Here is a 17957-nt window from a genome sequence, read left to right on the forward strand (position 1 = left end):
ATTAAAATTAATTCTTCATAATTTTTTATTTCATTAATAAAAAGGTCAAGTGCCGACTGCCGACCATAACTATTACTAAGTAAAAAGTAATGTAAAGACATGTCATGTAAGTGATAATGTACATCCGTCCTGATCACCCTGTCAGGGTTTATTCTGAAATAACAACTGGCTGGATGTAGATTATCCCGCTTATTACACGGCTACTTGACACATAAGTAAATAAAAACATGTCTGGAGACATTTAATTTTTTTTGTATGTAATGTTTTTAAATGCAAAAGAAGTAGGCCTACTCTGTGATCTGTGCTTCTGCTCTTTGTATTAAACTATGCATAAAAACATCATGATGCTGTTATGTTCATAATAATTGTTTATGCAATTTATAAAATTATATTTGATTTATGAACATTAATTAGTTTAAAGGTTATGCACTTTTTTACAGACAGTTATTTCATTGCTTTGAATAAACAATTCGCATTTGGCTAAGCCACACCCTAGAATGTAGATTGACCAATCACAGCGCAGCAAAGAACGAGCTCCCACAGAGGTCCGACACTTTTTCACAGTGCTCCATTGACTTTAACACAGGCGTCTCATATTTTTGGTCTCGGCAGGCTATTACCGTCGTATTTTTATCAAAAATATGGTTAAACGTTGTGCCTGGGGCATTTGTAACAGTGACTACGTTTAAATGCAGCCAATAACCCGTTCAAAACCGGGATATTAGCAATAACCCGGTCGCGCACGGCCATGTAAACACCGGCAAAAACCCGGATATGCTCATATCCCGGTTTTTAAAAACCGGGATATTATACCTGCGGTACCCCTTTTCTAACCCGAATATTTGGTCTTGTAAACGCGTTTCGGGAAATATCCCCATCAAAATGTGTGTTCTGCGCATGTTCTATTCGCAAGGAATCTTGGTCTTTTGAGTAGAGACGGCGCATAAAAAAACCCCGCGTGCAGTAGGCCTATAGCAGAAGTAAACAAGTCGAGGTTAACATGGCGAGACGCAGCACAGCACCGCACTTTTGGAGCGAGGAGGAGACCAATTTCTTTATATGTGTGGCACAGCTCCAGCTACATTTCCCATCTCTTGCTCAATTTCTCTCCTTCTATTAATAAAGACCACGAGGCACAGTAGTGTCAAGTGCTGCTGGTGGATCAGTACCAGCGCCAAAGCGCAAACAAAGACTATCGCTATCTGCCCCAAACTATTCATTATCCGCCTGCTGCTGCTGTTGTTGTTGTCTTTGGATACAGGAAAAAGAATCGAAAATGACGCATTGCGTCTAACGTCCAGACGCTAACCGTGCGTCGCCGTTTACATCGGGATATTGGCGACTGATTACACATTCCATGTATACAGGAGTAACTCTCTCTGCTCACGCATGTAAACGGGTTATCCCGAATGTTTCAGAAACCCAAATAGTGACCTTAACCCGACCATAACCCGAATTTTAACAGCATGTAAACGTAGTCACAGATACGCGTTTCCCACAGATACGCGTTACATTGACGGATGGATAGAAACCTTTGTTTCATTTAAAACATCACTATTTGTGTTTTGAAGATTAATCATAGTCTTGTGGATTTGGAATTTGGATTGGCATGAGGGTGAATAAATGTAGACAGAATTAAAATGTTTGAGTGAACCGTCCCTTTAACTCAAATATATGTTTGCTACCATCACTAAGCAGCTTTCTCCATACTTTTCCATTATTTCAGCCATTTAATTTAGAGATTATCTATAGAAACCTGTAATAAATGTCACTTGTGTGTTTATATGACCACATGTGCTGTGTTCTCTGTCAAAAACCTGGGTCATTTTGTCTTAAACGAGAACACTGTTCACGTTTACATGTTTCAGAATGATGCTTTTTGCAAAAACCTATTTCCTAAGCCTATATTGTTAAATGTAAACATAGTGAATGACACTCATTCAAGCTTGTGTTACAATGGGGTTTAGTTTGGTTTCATTAACTACCCTGTGGCAGATGTATAATGTTCTGTGTTGTGTTTGAGCCGTAAGTGAAGAGGCTTGACTTTTACTCGCTCTGTGTTTGTGTTTCCTTCAGTACCTCCTGGCAGTTGTCCGGAACTTGCCGCTCTTTGGTCTGTTGAATTCAATAACAGGAAGGAGGAAACTCATTGTGACCATGGTCCTGCTGATAGTAGTTCTGTGTGCCTGTGTGCAGATTCGCAGAAAGGATATCCCATTACGGGGTGTAATATGACCTTCTGAAAGGCAGTAGAAGTGGGCACCGATTTTAGGAAGCTTTGCGTGTTTTCAATAGAAAATCGCCCTCAGCATTTTCCATCTGGGTGGCAGGAAAAGGCCGACAAGGTAACCGCACAGGGGATGCATGTAAAAAATAAAAATAGGGCAAACTGCTTTGTAAAGCTGAATACATCTTAGTTGGTCTACGCCTTACAATACAAGCAGAGTTTTCATTTCAGCTTTTGGGCCAGTATTTCCACCTAGCTAGGGTTGTCAAATTTTAGCTTGCTATGCTGTCGAAACACTTACATTTGATATATATTAGGGGTGTAAGGGTACATGTATTCGTCCTGAACTGTCATGGGACGCATACAGTACGATGACTGTATTCGTTGTCTGACTGTAGAGTTGTCAAAAGTACCGACTTCGGTACCAAGTGACGCTCTTCACCATGCGCGGGAGCATTTAAAAGCAGTCGTTTATCAGCGGATCCCTAATATATCCGCTGTTAGACGCCGCTTTCAAACGCTCCCGTGTGTATCTGTATATCCGTTCAATGAAGAGCGTCAAAGACATGTTTTTGAAGCATTTATCATTGTAGCCAATCACATTGAGCGTGTCAAGACAATGGCCAAACAGAGACATATATGTTGAGTCTTTAATGGCCAATCAGAGGTGTTTAAGAATCCGCTCAAAAATGCTAAAGGGAAATACTGGTATCGTCACATTTTTAAAATTTCAGTACTGACTCTACAGTCAGACAACGAATACAGTCGGTCACAGGCGATCCACACTCCAATCCAGAAGAAGCGCACACGGTAATATAACGCTGTTTGCTAACCGCCACAACAGGAAAAAGAGCAGAAGACAAAGTGATATGCTGTGTTAGGGTTAGGGCTAACCCTAACCCTAACCCTAACCCAAAGTGATATCCATTGCACCCTATAGTACCCTCATTCACTATTCCCTGCCTACATTACTCCACTAATACAGTCCACTTGAAGGAGTGAATGAAAACGAGTGCGTGTGAATTCGGACACTGAGTCCGCCGGAACGGCTGTCGGTTTTGCATAGTTTATGCTTGCTGTTTAATAATGAATGGAAACGTATCAAACTGGCAGCTCCAGTAGAAATGAAAAGATTGATCAATTAAAAAGGAATTTATACCTGTATGATATTATGCTGGACCAGCAGTTTGTTTGGTCTGTTTGGAAAATGGATGGATGATTGATTCCGCTGTGGCGCCATCTCCTGGCGAGACGTGGGAATTAATTCAGTGCGCGACTCACAGTTCATTATGGATATTCTATAGCTGTTGGGCGTACATCAGTTGTACATCATTTTACCATAAAGTAAATTAAATTATTTTGTTTATTCGATTGAGGACTTAATCTTATCTGTATAACCACGAATGGAGTATTTTAAGTTGTTATAATGAGACAAATCTAATTTGAGATTGTGCCGATTTGTGTCGTGGAAGTCCAGTGATTAAATATGTGATTTTCTCTGCTTGCAGTGTCAGTCACATTTTCAGGAAAGTGAATGAGAGCAAACACACGGTTTTATCGAATCATGTCATCAATTAGCCTAGTTAATCGAACACGGGTGTGGACCAAAAGTGCTAGTGTGAAAGCACCCTATGTCATTCCCAATGCTTCATGGGATTGTTGTTCTTTCCCTCATTAATCCATGAAATACACAGTATTTTATCTTTGTCTTTTTGTCCCATTTTCAAATACTTTTTGCCTAAAATTAAAGTTTGTTATGTTAAAAGTCACGCCGTATCTGGTTGGTTTGGTTCATGACTTCTAACGCTTTAACAAAGACTATTTTTAAATCTCAATGGGAAAAAGTTCTTAGTGGACGGGCTCTAATGCACTCTATTGACCAGTTTGAGCTGCATGAGCTGAAGCCAAAACAGTGAATGAACACCGGTAAACTAAAAGTAGGCCTACTTTTCAGTAGGTTCATTGAGAACCAAACGCATCTTAAATGAGATTAATCAGATATATTCACAACATAAACTTAATCTTAAAGGTACACTGTGTAGGAAAAGGTACACAATTTAAAATAATGTTTTGCATTCAAACGAATAGTGCATTCAAATGCCTCGCTTTTTCAAATGCGTGTTGCAACTACGGTAGCCGTTATGTACCAAGAAGCTATGACAACATGTTCACCATATCACTTCATCAAGTTTGACTATATATCTTCTACTGTTATGCTGCCTATCTAATAAATTACACAACCAAGCAATAAAAAAAAGCTTGTAATTTAGACCGTAACATTGACTTACCTGTCGGGAAGAAAGCAGGCAACTTCAGCGTCCGTTTAAAAGTCTTTTCCCTTCATTAGCTCTTTCCACCTGGGAAAAGCTATCCCGATATTTACCCTCGTTTTTTGAATTCGCCGGTCACGTTTCCTTTAAAAAAATTTTTTTTTTGCTTTTTTGTCGACGAGGATTCCTTCTCCTGTGGCTCGGCATATATGATCCTGCATTATGAAGTTGTGTTCAGTGCAGCCTTTCAAATTTGCCGGGACAGTGACAAGCGTCCATTTCAGCTGGTTTCAGTCACGTGAAGCTGGCCTTGAACAAAAACATGTTGAGGTAGGCTAGTAATTTTTGTCCCTCTCTGCTATTATAGTTTTTCAAGATGGCGGAAAGACTTACCCGTCCCATGTAAATAAAGATAAGAAATTCTTCGCTTACGAGGATAAGTCAGATCATTGGCAGAGGGAATTTTACACCAATGAGGACATATTTATGAATAAAGTAGGGCTGTCAAACGATTAAAATATTTAATCGCGATTAATCGCATTAAATGCCATAGTTAACTCGCGATTAATCGCACATTTTTATCTATTCTAAGGTCTCTTGATTTCTTTTTGTCCCATTATTTTTTCTCATTTTAATGCTCTTATCAACATGGCAAAGTGGATCGGCTTTGCTTTGTGCAAAGGTTTTTTATTGAAAACAACATTGGTATGCGTGTTAAATTTCACACTCATTCTCACTTGGAGCAAATAATCTCTCACACAATGTAACACTGTCCATCAATAAAAGGGTATACTGACGAGGTAACGTTACTGATATTGACGAGTGGGCGTAGAAACACATCAGCTGTGTGTGTGCTTGGCCATCAAGTGGTAGACTGGACGTGCTGCGATGATACTCTGTTCACAATGACACAACACACAGATCACTTTGGTCTTGTCAATTGAACCATTTGGCAACTTTTTAAAAGTAAACCAGAATCTTATTGGCATCCATTTTGGGGTCTCGCGCTCATCATTCATCCACTCAAAACGTAACGTTACAGGGGGTCGCACACCGGACGAGAAGCGCAGCGCCTCGTATTTAAAATTCGAACACATTATTCCAGTGACGTAGGCAGAAATTGTATTTTGGGCGGGCCAGTGAAAAAGTGAGTGGGCCTATAGTTTTTAGTCTTAGAAAAAAAAAGACTTAAAATAATAATTAAACCACACCAGACGAGAAGCGCAGTGTAGCGTCGAGGACAACTCGAGGTATCGCAGACCGGACGCGCACTTTCACAGTTTATGGCCAGCAATATTGTTATGTTTTAGGACATTATGGAATTAAGGTCATGTCTGTACTATGTTATGATTGTACTGTATACCAGTAATTAAATACAATCGTTGCTGAGTCTGCAGTCTGAACACTTTACCTCAGAGCGTCCATTAACTGAATGAATTGAGAATTTCACCTGAAAATCCGATAACATCAGCAATTTTCATTCTGCTGCTGATTTCTGTAAATTAATGTAAAAAGAAATGTGTATTTTGCAGCACAGGGTGAAGTCAGTATACATTAACGACGATTTGAGACAAATAAGTGTAAATTGAATATAAAAAAACTATACATGGCACATTGGCGCGGCAGGATTTTGAACAAGGTCCTGCAGTCGTTTCTGGGCGCCGCAGACAGACGCCGAATGGCGCTGCTGGTGTGTGTACTCTCATAGAGAATAATGTGTTCGGATTTTAAAAACAAGGCGCTGCGCTGCTCTTCTCGTCCGGTGTGCGACCCCCTTAAAAAGGCCGCCAGAGCCCGCCGCCCAGAGAGTCTTCCTGTCAGAACCCCTAGCAACCGTAGCAACCAATCACGTTCCAGAGGGAGGCTTTACAACTGGCTTCAACATTTACATTTTTCGGAAAACAAATTAAACACACACCAGTCAACAATAAATCAGGTTTATATTTATATATTTTCTTAACTACATTCGAATAATAAAACTAAACTAAACATGTATTTTTTTATCAAACTTGCCTGGGCGGGCCAGTGAGTAATGTGGGCGGGCTAGTGCCGCCCTGGCCCATTACTGGCTACGCGCCTGCATTATTCTCTATGAGTGTACACACACCGGCGGCGCCATTCGCCGTTTTTATTGCTGGCCATAAACTGAGAAAGTGCGCGTCCGATGTGCGATACGAGTTGTCCTAGACACAACTTGCTTGGCGCTGCGCGTCTCGTCCACTCTTTGGCCGGTTCGCAAGCCCAATCAAGTGTGTGCGGCGTGCCTGTTGTATTGTTTCTGGTCTAGCTAGATCCGCTGTGGTGTTGTAGTTTTAATAACGTTACTAGTTGTTGAAAAAGCATGTGAAAAAAAAACCTACAAAGTTTGCTAGGCGTTAATCTCTCGATAAAAAAATTGACGCCGTTAAAATGGGTTTGCGTTAACGCTGTTAATAGCGCGTTTAACGGACAGCCCTAGAATAAAGACATTGATTTTAGCTAATAAAATACTTTAAAAAAACTACACAGTGTACCTTTAAAGAATTCACATTGTTGAATATATTGTTTTCAAAATAAAGATAGTTTTCATATTTTTGTTGGCACATGTAAATGTGTGTTTGTACAGTATATGGAGTACAGCTGACTAAAAATTAATGAATGTGGCGATTTAATTTAAAAGGCTATTTTTGTTAAACAACAAACATTGACAAAAATGTAATAAACACAAGCTGTTTGGTTTAAATTATTTGCCCCCTTGTGGACCATTGAAAAAATCTGGTGTTCACTCATCATATCCTCTGTTCAAATAGAAAATAGATTTTTGGAAAAATGTTGTGAACATGCAATTGGTTTCTCATCCCTGCTAGTAGCCACTCAGAACATCCTAGCAATTGTATCACATTGTGGTAAAATTCCCCCAAAACTAGCAACATTGTGTAGTTGTGCCATTTTAAAGGTTGTTTAAACAGTCCATTCACAGTCTAGACGTTGAGGCTGTGTTGCCAATGGCAACCTGGATTTCACCCGAACCTTCTTCTTGGCATCAGATAGATAGAGCCAGCTGGCGGTTTTACTAGCCGTGAGCCATCCAAGACTTAGGCTAGCTAATTTGTTATTATGAATATCTTTATTTTTGTCTGTAGGTTTGGTTGAGATCATTTAATGCAGTTTGTTTCATATGACCCCATGCTAATTGCTGCCACTGTTCAGATGCTTCATTTCCAGTATGTCTCATGAAATAGTTTCAACGCAAGTTCTACCTCTGACACAAACAAACCTGTGAACAGAGGAAGCACCTACTTCTGCAGGACTCGCATAGTCATAGAGAGACACCATTTATCTTGTCTGAATGGATCTTTGAACAAATGTTCAGTTTATTATTCTCATCATGATACATAATGTTTTGTGAGAAGTTCCTTTGCATTTTCAGTTATGGCAGTCACCTCTATAAAACAAGGAAGCAAATGAATAGCAGAACTTTGTTAGCCTCACACCATGTCGCCACACTTTGTTGTTCTTATTTATCTTGAATTTTAAAGTGCCCCTATTTTGCTTTTTCAGATATTAACTGTCATGTCGTCTGTAGCTCTTTATGAATGTAAAAGGTCTGCAAAGTTAAAAAAAAAAATCAGAGAACTGCCTAGTTCCAGTCTCACTTCCTGCACAAATCTACGTAGGTCATAATCACAATTATTTTTGGTATTAAAATTTTGAAATCACAAACAATTATTTAACATGATTATTGGTAGGTAATATGATAAAAGTCTCAGTGAAATTTCACAATTATCAATACTTCAGCACTTGAATACTGGGTTTACAAATGTAAGAAAAAGGTCCTCAAAATAATTACATTAGACAAGGTAACAGTCAGCAATACAATAAGAACAAATAAAGTAATTACAAAACAAAACAGACAAATAAACAACAGAATGAAATGACATTAACGTAACGTTAAAGACAGTGCAGCAGGTATTAGGCTGCTGTCACTTTAAGAGCGAATGCACAGATTCAATATATTATTGCAATATATTACAATACAATTATTTAAGATATAACCCACAGTGTTATATCTCTACTCGCGTATCCAAAGCCCATTTGCTTATTCGCATTCGGCTCCGTCTCAGAGCGTTCGCACAGAAAGCCGCCTGGGGAACAGTAGGAGTTTCCATTACAGATTTGCGCAAAACTTTTGTAATATTTTCTAAATGTCAATAAAAAACTATTGTAAAATTAACTATTGCGTTTCCATTAAGCGCTGTTATGCGACTAAAGTGTCATTTTTCTCTCTCTTTTGTGATAAGTCATACTAAAAACCATGGAAACTGATGTTAGTAGGTTTAAGTATACTGCATATAGTAGGTTTAAGCCACTGCACTAGCCATTATTTTTAGTCGAAGGAGACGTAGGTGTGTCATCCAAGTATTAATGACAAGGAAAGCACCTTATACTTGGGAGCGGCAACGTATCTGTTCGAGGTCTTGGTAAATTGTGGCATTTCTTTGTTTTTTTTAGAATCCAGTAGAAAGAAAGATCGACTGTTACGTAGGCCAGATGACCTGTAAATGCGGTGAAAAGATTTTTTTCCATTGCAGTTTTGCTAAATATTGTTTTTTTCGAAATTGCCTGGAAAACCACCTCATGTGAACCTAAAAACTTATTTTGCGTTATATTGTAGTTTTTACGAAATTGACGTCTTTCCTTTGGGCGGATTTTCAATTCGTGATTTCAATTTGCACAATTTATAGGGTAATGGAAAAGCAGCTTGTGGCTTAATGCGCTTTTAATACCACTGTTTAATATCAAACAGGTTCCATAGCAACAGGAGACTGCATTTTACTACACTCACTTATTTGGCTGGGCTTTGAAGGAAAGAAAGGTGTGCTGGACGGAATGCGGCAGCGACACAATAATCCTAAACATTTGTTTACAAAATGTATTCTTTACCTCAATGAGGTCATTGTTTCTGCGCTTAATTAATACACTGTTAAATTAATACATTGTTAGCTAACTGTGTGATATATGTGTACATTTCTGAAATGTATAACTTGGACACAGTCATCTCTGATAACAGATCACTAAATTGTAATGTAGACACATACACTTTCTGTAAAGTTTCTTGATATGATGTGTATTAAAAGCACTATACAAAAAAATGTGAATTCAAAATTGAATTGAATGGGTGTTTGATAAAGACAAGAAAACGAATGTATTTTCTGCACACATGATAGGGATATATTTTGAATTGCTTAATTGAATTATCCATGGAAACTGTCAAAAAATTGGCCGCAATGAGTTTGTGATATGATGTATTATATACTGCTCCGAAGTATAAAAAACAAGTTCCCCTTCTGAATGTTATTCTGGTCATCTTTATTACATGTGTACATCACTTCTGTCACTTGTGATGAGTAACCGTGTCATCAGTGTAAACTCAGAAGCGCTGATCTATGGGTGCTGGTTTGTTTGCATCAGATTCAACATGCATCGTTCCCTTGTTGCACACAGGGTGGCGCACTTGGAGAACTATTCATGCATCCACCATCTAGTCCCATCTCTAAAAGCAGCTACATTTCCTCATGTATAAAATATATGTGAATATAAAAAAAAACAATTTAAATGGTGTTTTAAGAAACCCGAAATGTTCTATTGTAAAGACAAAATTGTAAAGGCTAAATTAAAAAATTTGTTATTTTAAGATTTAAATACTATTATAGTTTATATGTATATTTTAAAAATAAGTTTTAGGCCTATAAAACTTAATATACCTTTTTTTTGGTCTATAACTTTTGTTTTAGTACATCAAGTTTAACTAAAAGAGAATGAGATGTTGCATTGGCAACTAGCTAAAATAAAGTCATTGTTTTATTTTTGGAACATTTATTTTATTTCAGGTAAAAAGTTTTTGTTTTAATCAACTGTAATAAAACTTCAATGTACCAAAGGAATTTGTTAAAATATTGTCTTAAACATATTTCATTAATATCTTATATACATTTATCGAAGATCTAATAAACATTTATAGAAGAAATAATTTTTTCTCTCTCTCAGATTTTTCATGGATCCTCTAATAATGTGTTACAGCCCCCTTTGGGTTATGAATCATGGTAATACCGTGGCATTTTATACCACTTTTTGGAATCGAATTAATCACTAATGGGTGATAAGTCCCCCCAAACATTTTGAATGCGCATTTTGAACATTCTGTTTTGCTTTGAAACAAATAAAATGGTCCGTTCACTTTTCACGTTAATTGTAAATGAGAATTCATGCAGCACTTGTGCAATGTCAGTTCCCTTCACACTTCCCGTCTGTGTCAGGAAAGTGAGAAGACCCTGAATCATCTCGGATTATTCTGATCTTCTTCACTGAGAGACGGCTCTCTTGGCCATCTGGAGCAGCGAGGAGGGCAAAACACTGTGATCTCACAGCGCACTGAAGAAGCGGCCCATCTGTTGGCCTCACTTCGCCAGCTCTCCACAGCTACTGATACACACATGCTCTGAGACTGAGAACACCACCTGCAGAGTATTGAAGGAGGAGTGTGTGTTATGTGAAGGGGAAACATCAGCGCCAAGTGTGTTTCTGCCCTTTAATCTCTTTAAAATAATAGGTGTTTTACATGTTCTGAAATGTGTGTTGCCATTATCTTTAAAATCATTGTCAAGCTTTGATATTTTTAAAAAGGACTTTTGGTGTTTGATTGGGTCTGAAAACTGTGAGTGAGTTATTTACTATTTATGGACAGCACTTTGGTCCATTCTCAAGGTTTTGAAAGTGTTTTATAAATAAAAGTTGAGTTGAGTTTAGAAATGGTGCTTCACCATGAAAAACTGTATTAATGTTGATGACACGTCTCTCTTCATTCGTGAAGAATTCTGGGACACTTCGGTGAATCTTTAAGATTTCCTTGTTGTTTGAAATAGTTTAATGTATTAATTTGATGTTTGTTTTATAGATCCGTTTACGATGATCAGCCCAACGCACACAAAAGGTTTATGGAGAAACTTGATGCCAGAATACGCAACCATGACCGAGAGATTGAGAAAATGTGCAACTTCCATCATCAGGGATTCGTGGACGCCATCACAGAACTGCTGAAAGTCCGAGCGGATGCTGAGAAACTGATGGTAGGTGGAAATCATGATCAAAATTATTTCAGGGATTAGAAATTATAAGCTGTTCGTTGTTATTGAGAAATAATACAAAATGTCCCTGCTATATATAATGACAATACCATGCTATTATAATAGTTTCAGATGGTAAAATCATGGTACTGGAAAATATACCACCATTGTACTAAACAGAGCTGGTGATAGTTAGAATAACCACAACTATTTAAACTGATTTTTCTGGCAAGTAAATATTGCTCTGATTTTAAATCCTGTTGAAAAGCTTTTTATTAAGTTCCATAGAATCAGTGCAAAATGCTTTGTTAGTCATTGTGGCATTTTTTACGCACTAAAAATGTTGTAATAAGAAATATATGTAGATATTATTACTTATTATTATTACTTAGTATTTTTAAAATGGTACATATACACTACCGCTCAAAAGTTTGGGGTCAGTAAGAATTTTTTAATGTTTTTTAAATAAGTCTCTTACGCTTAATAAGGATGCATTTTCTTTCATGAAAAATACAGTAAAACCTGGAATATTTTGAAATAATATTTTTTTTTTAAATAAATGTATTTGAGGATATTTTAACATTCGAATTTTCAGTATTAGGACTCCAGTCTTTAGTGTCACATGATCCTTCAGAAATCATTCTAATATGTTGATTTGCTGCGATTCTTTGATGAATATAGAGTTCAAAAGAATAGCATTTATTTGAAATAGATATAAATGATAAATGTCTTTACTGTCACTTTTTAATAAATGTAACGTGTCTTTGCTGAATTGGACTAATACAAATCTTATTGACCCCAAACTGTTGAACCGTAGTGTACTAAAGAAAATAATAATAAATTAAATATTATTCCTTATGTTCATTTAGTGAAAAACAATGTAAAAAAAAAAAACATAATGATTTTTATTGATATTGTTTGTGCATAATGTTGTTATAAAGTAATTTTGGCCAAAGAGAGGGGTATTTCCTTTCAAATCCACGTTTAGACCGCATTAGCCTTTAAAATGGCTGTTGTATAAAATAACATATATTCTTCTACAGTAGAGTTACAGTAGACAATTATGTTGCCTTGAAATTGTATTAAGAAAGGTTAAGCACCATTCTCCAGAACAAAGTTTGTTGCACAATTACATTTTTATATTTATTGTGCTGTTTTTCTTTGGTGTCCACAAACTCCCATTGGATGCAGAGACGCCCATAGTGTCTAGCTTTCATCCACGACGGATCGGTCATTGCGCGTTCATGAGGTTCAGCGGCGCGCTCCAGACCTCGCGCTGGAATCGCACGCCAATTCTCTTTAGCTCCCTTTCCACTTCCCAGAGTGAAATATGGTGACCAAACGGCACAGGAGTGGCTCACCAATCCTCGTAATTAGACCCAAATTATATAAAGCATATTCAGATAACAAGAGAGCACATACGGCATCAATGAGGTCGTTGGGCCCTCTTTGTTCGCGAATAAAAGAGATTTTAAATAAACTCAAAAAGCGGTTCCTTATTACGATGACCTAATGAGACTTAATATGTGGGAAAGTCTGTCCCTGCACCTGGGGCACTATACTGGCGCAGTGGTGTGGAGGTCTTCACATTTGATGTTAATCAGCCACCCAGCGTTTTGTGTTCAGCCGAAAAAAAGAAGAAGAAAAAAATGAATGTTTAATTACCAGAAAATGCTATCCGCATTTTGTCCCAGACAATGAATGGCACATAGAGCTCATTGAAGTTACCAACAAGGGACCAATGGTCAATTGGGTCATTGATTTGAATTGTTTGACAGAGCCAGAGGAACAACCAAAGTTCAAAAATCCCAAGTAAAATTGAGAAGTTTGTCACAGAATCTGTTAGAAAGGGCTGTCAGAAGCGATTACCGGCCATAAAAGCTCCCTACCGACCAAAAGTTCAAGTTCCCGCTGCACATTTAATTTGAATTTGCATGGCTTTGTTCTTGACTCCTCATGAAGTATGATCTGATTACAAGGGTGAGCAGTTACAACAGGGAATTGTGGGCTTATTTGTCTAACAAAAGTGATATTATGTTTTAAGGGCCAAGTGAGTGACACCAATCGAAGACTTCAAGACGCCGGACGGGAGGTACGGCACAGTCTGGCTTTGTTAGCATGTCTGCCGTTAGAAAAGAATGTCGATTATCAGACAATAGAGCAGAGAGGACTGTCTCGTTAATTGAGAGGGCTTCACACTCTTTGACCTTCCCTTATGTAAGGTGACGGCCCAAACGGAGGAGGTCATCCGCTGCCGGGTTCAACAGAGGAACATGGCCACCACGGTGGAGAAGCTGCAGCTCTGCATTCCCGGTGAGACGGCGCGTTCGCGCAACCGAAAGGCGGTCGTTAAAATCTCGCCGTGTCTCACTCGAGATTTCAGCAAAAGACGAGTAAAAACAATCAAGAAACTGTAAATGGAAATGTTCAGTTTTTTCAGTGAAAGAGAGTTTGATGTTCTGTTGTTACAATGGTTTTATCAAACTAACCTGTTGGATTATGATGTAGATAAATTAAAAGAGACCTCCGGTCAATTTTAACATTGAGCTCAATTTTTTGTAAATTTGGATTGGTCAATGCAGAGAACAACGACAAAAATCGGTGTTGCCTACACCGTGTTATCCTCTTTTTAAAATTGGCACCCTATTGACTTGAATGGGGCAAGTTTTAAACCTGCTTTTATCCTCTTAACATCCTTGATGTGTCATTACAAGTGCCCAGCCATGTTGAGTGATTCCTTCAGAGTGAACACGAGTGAATCTGACTGCATTAGATGTGAAAGATATTAATAAAAATGATGTTAATTCAACAAGCGCACATACCTGTATTTACTTCCTGTTTTCGGTCGAAGTCCACAGTAGTCGACTGTCGAGTTCACGTGCGTGATCATATGTAACTAAGATGATTTTTTTTTTTACAAACATCCATCAGAGCTGATATTCTCAAAACACCACACAGCACCGTCCTTCGGCTGACAGCTGACAGTCTGAGTCTCCACGGTTGCTTAGTTACCTATGATCACGCGCGTGAACTCGACAATCGACTACTGTGGACTTCGACCGAAAACAGGAAGTAAATACAGGTTGGTATGTGCGCTTGTTGAATTAACATCATTTTTATTAATATCTTTCACATCTAATGCAGTCAGATTCACCGTGTTCACTCTGAAGGAATCACTCAACATGGCTGGGCACTTGTACTGACACATCAAGGATGTTAAGAGGATAAAACCAGGTTTAAACCTTGCCCCATTCAAGTCAACAGGGTGCAAATTTTAAAAAGAGGATAACACGGTGTAGGCAACACCGATTTTTGTCGTTGTTCTCTATTGACAGCACTCCAAATTTACGAAAAATGTAGCTCAATGTTAAAATTGACCGGAGTTCTCCTTTAAGTTAGGTTGTGGTTTCTTTAGTCCGAAAAGCAATAAAAGAAACTTAGGAAGTGGTTTCAGTTCACTGAATTGATTTATTTTAATACAATGTCTTTTTCCCTCTATATTATCCTCTTTTATTTACATTTCTACAGTCCTGGAAATGTACAGCAAATTAAAGGAGCAGCTTGAATCAAAAAGGTAACATTACTAATAAATTTTTATCTTTATTGCAAATCAGTCAGAGTCATTAATGGCGATGAAATAGGTTTGAAACTCTTCAAAAAGGAGTTCAGCAAAAGCTGCTGAACTTTCAGACAGTGTTTTTCATCCAACTCATGATGTCCAACTAAATATTATATGTACATATAAGTTTAAGGTTTGCAGTTTAATACTATTATTTGAATGATTGGATGTTCTAGCATTAAAAATTAAATAAACATTCAATAAAATGTTTTTTTTTTTTTAAATCCAACAAAAAAGCTTACCATTTGACAAGGTTGCAGATTTAGTCAAAATTTTGTTGTGCCTAAGTAGGCTTGTTTAGGGAAAAGGTTGGTTGGTTGTTTTTTTGTTATAATAATTGAATGAATGAGCTTGGTGAATGTAGTCAAAACTACAATTAGTGTAAAATTTTTGAAAAAACTGCTTGCTGTCCAAATGGTCCAAATGATGTCGCTTCCATTGTGTCACAATTAGAAATAGGGTGAAAGTCATGTGATCGTAGGTTAAATAATATGTGATTGGCTATTAAAATAACAAAAAATGTATGTCTATAATTAATTGAGCAGACATTTAAACGACATTCATTGTTTAAAGCGATCTACTTTTCATGTTGTGTGTATATAATAAAAAAGTTATAATTTTATGTAAAGTAGTAAATGATCTAAGATATCAGTTTTCATTTCAAAGAACATGCTACTTTAAAAAAGTAAAGGAGTGTGTGGAAAGTGCCAGTGTTCTCATGAAAAAAAAATCAATTGAACTATTATAATTCTGCTAAGAATGCATTCAAACCCCTTTCATGAAGAAGTGTTCGATCTTTTCTCCTGGAAAGAAGGGATGAATGAATGTAAGGTCACATTGAACTTGAAAATAATGACCCTTTTTGTCCATTAATGTCTACTTAGTCAGTCATAACACATCATGAATAAATAAACTATTCAAACGCAAAGACAATTGACCTTGTGTGTGCCCTTCTTCACAGCACTGTCCTGTACCGGCAGGCCCATGACAGGCATCCTCCAAATTGAGGCAATTAGCGCAATGTTTTTTTCCATTAATCTGTGTGTCGCCACTGCGCACTAATGACTAGGCTGGGACATGGTCTAATCAGGCAGGGATTCTTTCGCAGTTCACATGTAACACTCGCTGGGAAGGGCGCCACTTTGGCCTTCCACACGGACGCACGCGCACTTCAGAGCGGTGAGGTCAGGGAGCATTCAGAGGCACAGGCTGTACAAGTTAATAAACTTATTAATACGTTGAATATGGACAGGCACATTCATACATTGTGCAAAATCGTTATATTTGAGTCCATGTTGCATATATTCTGAAAACAAAAATAGTTTGGTGTAGATATAGATGGAAAAAGACCTCCTAGATGGAATATTTGGCCTCCACACTTAATTAATAAAAGTAAATTAATATAAGTAAAAAATGCATGTGGAGAGCACAGGCTAGTAAGAACACAAGCTTTTAATAAACTTCTTTTAGCATTTATAAACTTTTTTCAGCAGCTATTTGATGTGGCAGCTTCAGTTATTGGTCTAGTCTTCCCAAAGTTTGTTGTGGTAGTGTTGTTGTGCAATGCTGATAAACGCCCACCTGTGATACCCAGACACTTTATATCAATACAGCAAAGTTGCAAAATGGTTAAATGGTCTGTAGTTAACTATAAAACTCTTGGCAAATAATATTAAAGATTTTCTGGATCATGGGTGTTTCATCGTGATATGAATACATATTATAATAAATATCGTGATACAATATTTACCAATACCTCAAAAATTTCAATTTGATTAGATTCAGGGCCCTATTTTATGTTCGTATTTTATATGAAGTTATGTGCCTATTTTACACAACCAGTTATATTACCTCAAAAATGCAACCAAAATATAACACATTTTGGGATTCAAAATTGTCCTGAATCCCAATTGGAACATCAACAACAAAAAATACACTTAAGTTTCTCAAATAATATTGAAAATTAAATAATGAAAAAAGTGATCATGAGATCAACAGTCATCGGATGGTCTGGTTTGTGCGTTGAGATAAGCAATGACTTCTGTAAAATGTGCAAATCTATTATCCATACACAACAAACTGAGGTAATCCAGTTGTATAAATAAATAAGTGTGTGTGTGTGTATAAAAAAATATATAATAATATATTATATATATATATATAGCTGTTATCATATAGAAATATCATTAATTTTAAGGTTTTATGGACTAGTAAATTGGTGACTGACATGAATCGTTTCCATTTCAGATACTACTCTGCATTGAAAACCATGGAGCAGCTAGAAAACATTTATATTCCCAGAGTGAGCAAGTACAGGTTCTGCCAAATTATGGCTGAGACACTTCCTAAACTCCGAGAGGAGATTAAGGAGATCTCTATGTCCGACCTGAAAGACTTCTTGGAAAGTATCCGAAAACACTCGGACAAGATTGGTGAAACCGCAATGAGACAGGTGGGATTATTTTTTTTAATTTAATGTTATTTTATTTTATTTGCCTACTTTATTAAAGCCGCACTATATATCTTTTTTTGTTCAAAATTGAGTCAATACACCATCAACCTTTCTTCCAAAATGTGACGTGATTTGTCCTGATTCACTATGGTAAGCCTGTTATAAGTGTTTTAGACCTAGCGGGATGCTTTTTGTGCGAAATTGCATACTTGCGTCACTCGTCATATCCGTAAATAGAGAAAAGTTGCTCCGGCTACTTTAACGCGTTTATGGTGTGGGAGTGGCA

General features: G+C 37.3%; 1 protein-coding gene across 6 annotated transcripts in view; it reads left to right on the top strand.

Annotated features, from left to right (window-relative positions):
- Nucleotides 1–17957, top strand: part of exoc6 (exocyst complex component 6) — a 52175-nt gene that overhangs the window by 2713 nt on the left and 31505 nt on the right. For all 6 annotated transcript variants that reach the window (XM_079595557.1, XM_079595556.1, XM_079595553.1 and 3 more), the window contains exons 2-6: nucleotides 11432–11603; nucleotides 13645–13692; nucleotides 13823–13913; nucleotides 15129–15174; nucleotides 17467–17671. In XM_079595557.1, coding sequence (XP_079451683.1) covers nucleotides 11432–11603; nucleotides 13645–13692; nucleotides 13823–13913; nucleotides 15129–15174; nucleotides 17467–17671 — 562 coding nt within the window. The remainder of the gene's footprint in view (nucleotides 1–11431; nucleotides 11604–13644; nucleotides 13693–13822; nucleotides 13914–15128; nucleotides 15175–17466; nucleotides 17672–17957) is intronic.

The sequence above is a fragment of the Phoxinus phoxinus genome (genome assembly GCF_949152265.1).
Source record: "Phoxinus phoxinus genome assembly, chromosome: 21".
Taxonomy (NCBI): domain Eukaryota; kingdom Metazoa; phylum Chordata; class Actinopteri; order Cypriniformes; family Leuciscidae; genus Phoxinus; species Phoxinus phoxinus.